At 43.4% G+C, this 2095-nt stretch overlaps 1 protein-coding gene across 1 annotated transcript; it reads right to left on the reverse strand.

Annotated features, from left to right (window-relative positions):
* Positions 1–440: 440 nt before the first annotated feature.
* LOC145414825 (uncharacterized) lies at positions 441–1409 on the reverse strand. Its single transcript, XM_080284245.1, has one exon. The coding sequence runs from the start codon at positions 1407–1409 to the stop codon at positions 441–443; it is 969 nt and encodes a 322-aa protein (XP_080140371.1).
* Between the last annotated feature and the right edge of the window lie 686 nt (positions 1410–2095).

The raw sequence follows: 2095 nt of genomic DNA on the forward strand, positions 1-2095 counted from the left end.
GGGAGTAATCTATTACATTCACCTCATTCAACCAAGTTATTATTCATTTACACAAATCACCCCCATACTAAGTGGAGACAGTGGTAATAATACGTCCTCAAGTGAACTAAGGACCCACTACACCATCGAGGGGATGACTGTGACGCGAGCAAGGGAATTAACAGCCCCATCTGAAAACCCCCTCCTCGAATGAAGGTCACCGCACTATTACTACATACAAACACTCAATACCGAACACATTATAATCTTCACACACATTGGGTTCTCTTGCCCCGAAACACTAGATGAGACAGAGTTCAGCTGACCTTCGAGCACTGTAGCTAACAAGGATTACATACACTGGACTCACTGTTCGGTCAGGCTCTCATATCTTAACGGTTCCAACTGTTACACTTTTCACTATTTACAACACTCTTCACTATAACCTAACTATTTACATATTAACACTCCTCAATGAGCCGTCGTGGAGGTCTGCGTCGGCGGGGAGGAAGATCATGATCCTCTTCCTCAACCTCATCATGTTCTTCAACACAGTACTCCTCCTGCTCAGGAATTATCTCTGTCCGGCTCACATAAGGTTTCACTTTTTCAGCTGCCCTCTGCACCAATTTCCCTGAATAAGGATCCTCCATCACATAACCTTGCCCATTTCTTATCACTTCAGTTACTCGGTATGGGCCTTTCCATTTGGCATTTAGTTTAGTGCAGGTACCAGGTAAGGGCTTTTCCACTTTAACCCACACTAGGGAACCAGCTGATACCTTTTCCTCTCGTCTTTTTCGATTAGCTACTGCTCTATACCTCCTCTGGGCTATCACACTGGCGTCTTTTATCATTTGTTTTAGTTTCTGCACATCACTATCCTCAGAGGGAATGGTAAGTAGTGGAGCGGTGATGGAACGAGGTGGCTGTCTGGCGAAGAATGCCACATACGGCGAAACTCCAGTACTACTGTGGACTGCCTGGTTCATATGTGACTGGCATTTACCAAGAAGGGCAGGCCACCTCAAAGGATAACCCTTACACAGTTGAGCCATCACAGTTTTTAGAGTTCGATGCATCCTTTCAATGAGACCGTTGGCTTGAGGGTGGTATGGGGTAGTGTAGAGCAGCTCGACTCCGTGTTGTTCCGCCCAGGTCCTCATCTCATGTCCAGTAAACTCCAAAGCGTTGTCACACAGCAAAGCTCTTGGTTGGCCAAAGTCGGTAACGTACTGGGAAAGCCTATCTACTATCCCTGGTGCATGTTTGGTCTTTAAAGGATAAAATTTTACAAACCTAGAATAATGGTCTATTATTGTAAGAATATACCTGTTACCATCTTGTCCTGCAGTCATATCAGTCAGATCAATAGCTATCCTTTCTAATGGCTGTGACACTATGGGTAACTCTTTGTACTGCTGTGACATTCCCTGATTAGATTTATATTGTTGACAGTTAAGACACTCTTTAAGGTACTTTATTACATCTACTTTGATTGATGGCCAATAGAAATACTCTTCTGCTTTCTTGATTGATTTATATTGACCAAAATGCCCTGATTTATCATGTGCCACTTCTAGAGCTTGTCTGACCAAATGTCTGGGTACTACTACAGCATAACTCAAACTAGAGTCCTTATTCTCCCTCACATAATGTAGCACTCCATCCATTATCTCAAATTGATCAAGGGTTGCTCTAGCAATCTTTCGCCTGGGCAATACTCCACCTTGCAAATAAGCTATTAACTCCTCCCAGGTTGGGTCTTTCTTTTGTTCTTCTTTGAACTCCTCCTGAGTCAAACCTAACCACGTAACACGGGACTGATGGGCAATACATCTGACTGGTCGTGATAAATGATCTGCAACTACGTTATCCTTCCCTTTAACATATTTTCGTGAAAATTGTACTCTCGCATCTCGAGCATCCACCTTGTTACTCTCGGAGATTTGGTTCGTCTACGAAAGATATTAGTTAAGGGTTGGTGGTCGGTCTGAATCTCAAAAGTGGTCCCCCATAAATAGTGATGGAAATGTCGGCACGCAAGAACAACTGCCAAAGCTTCCTTGTCGGTTACAGAGTACCTTGTTTCACATTTACTCATTTTCTTTGAATA

The sequence above is a fragment of the Coenobita brevimanus genome, chromosome 101, assembly GCF_032717465.1.
Source record: "Coenobita brevimanus isolate Jiangsu-jjx chromosome 101, ASM3271746v2, whole genome shotgun sequence".
NCBI lineage: Eukaryota > Metazoa > Arthropoda > Malacostraca > Decapoda > Coenobitidae > Coenobita > Coenobita brevimanus.

Excerpts from the sequence above, each read along its gene's own strand:
- LOC145414825 (XM_080284245.1), bottom strand. The coding sequence starts at position 1,409 with ATGTCACAGCAGTACAAAGAGTTACCCATAGTGTCACAGCCATTAGAA.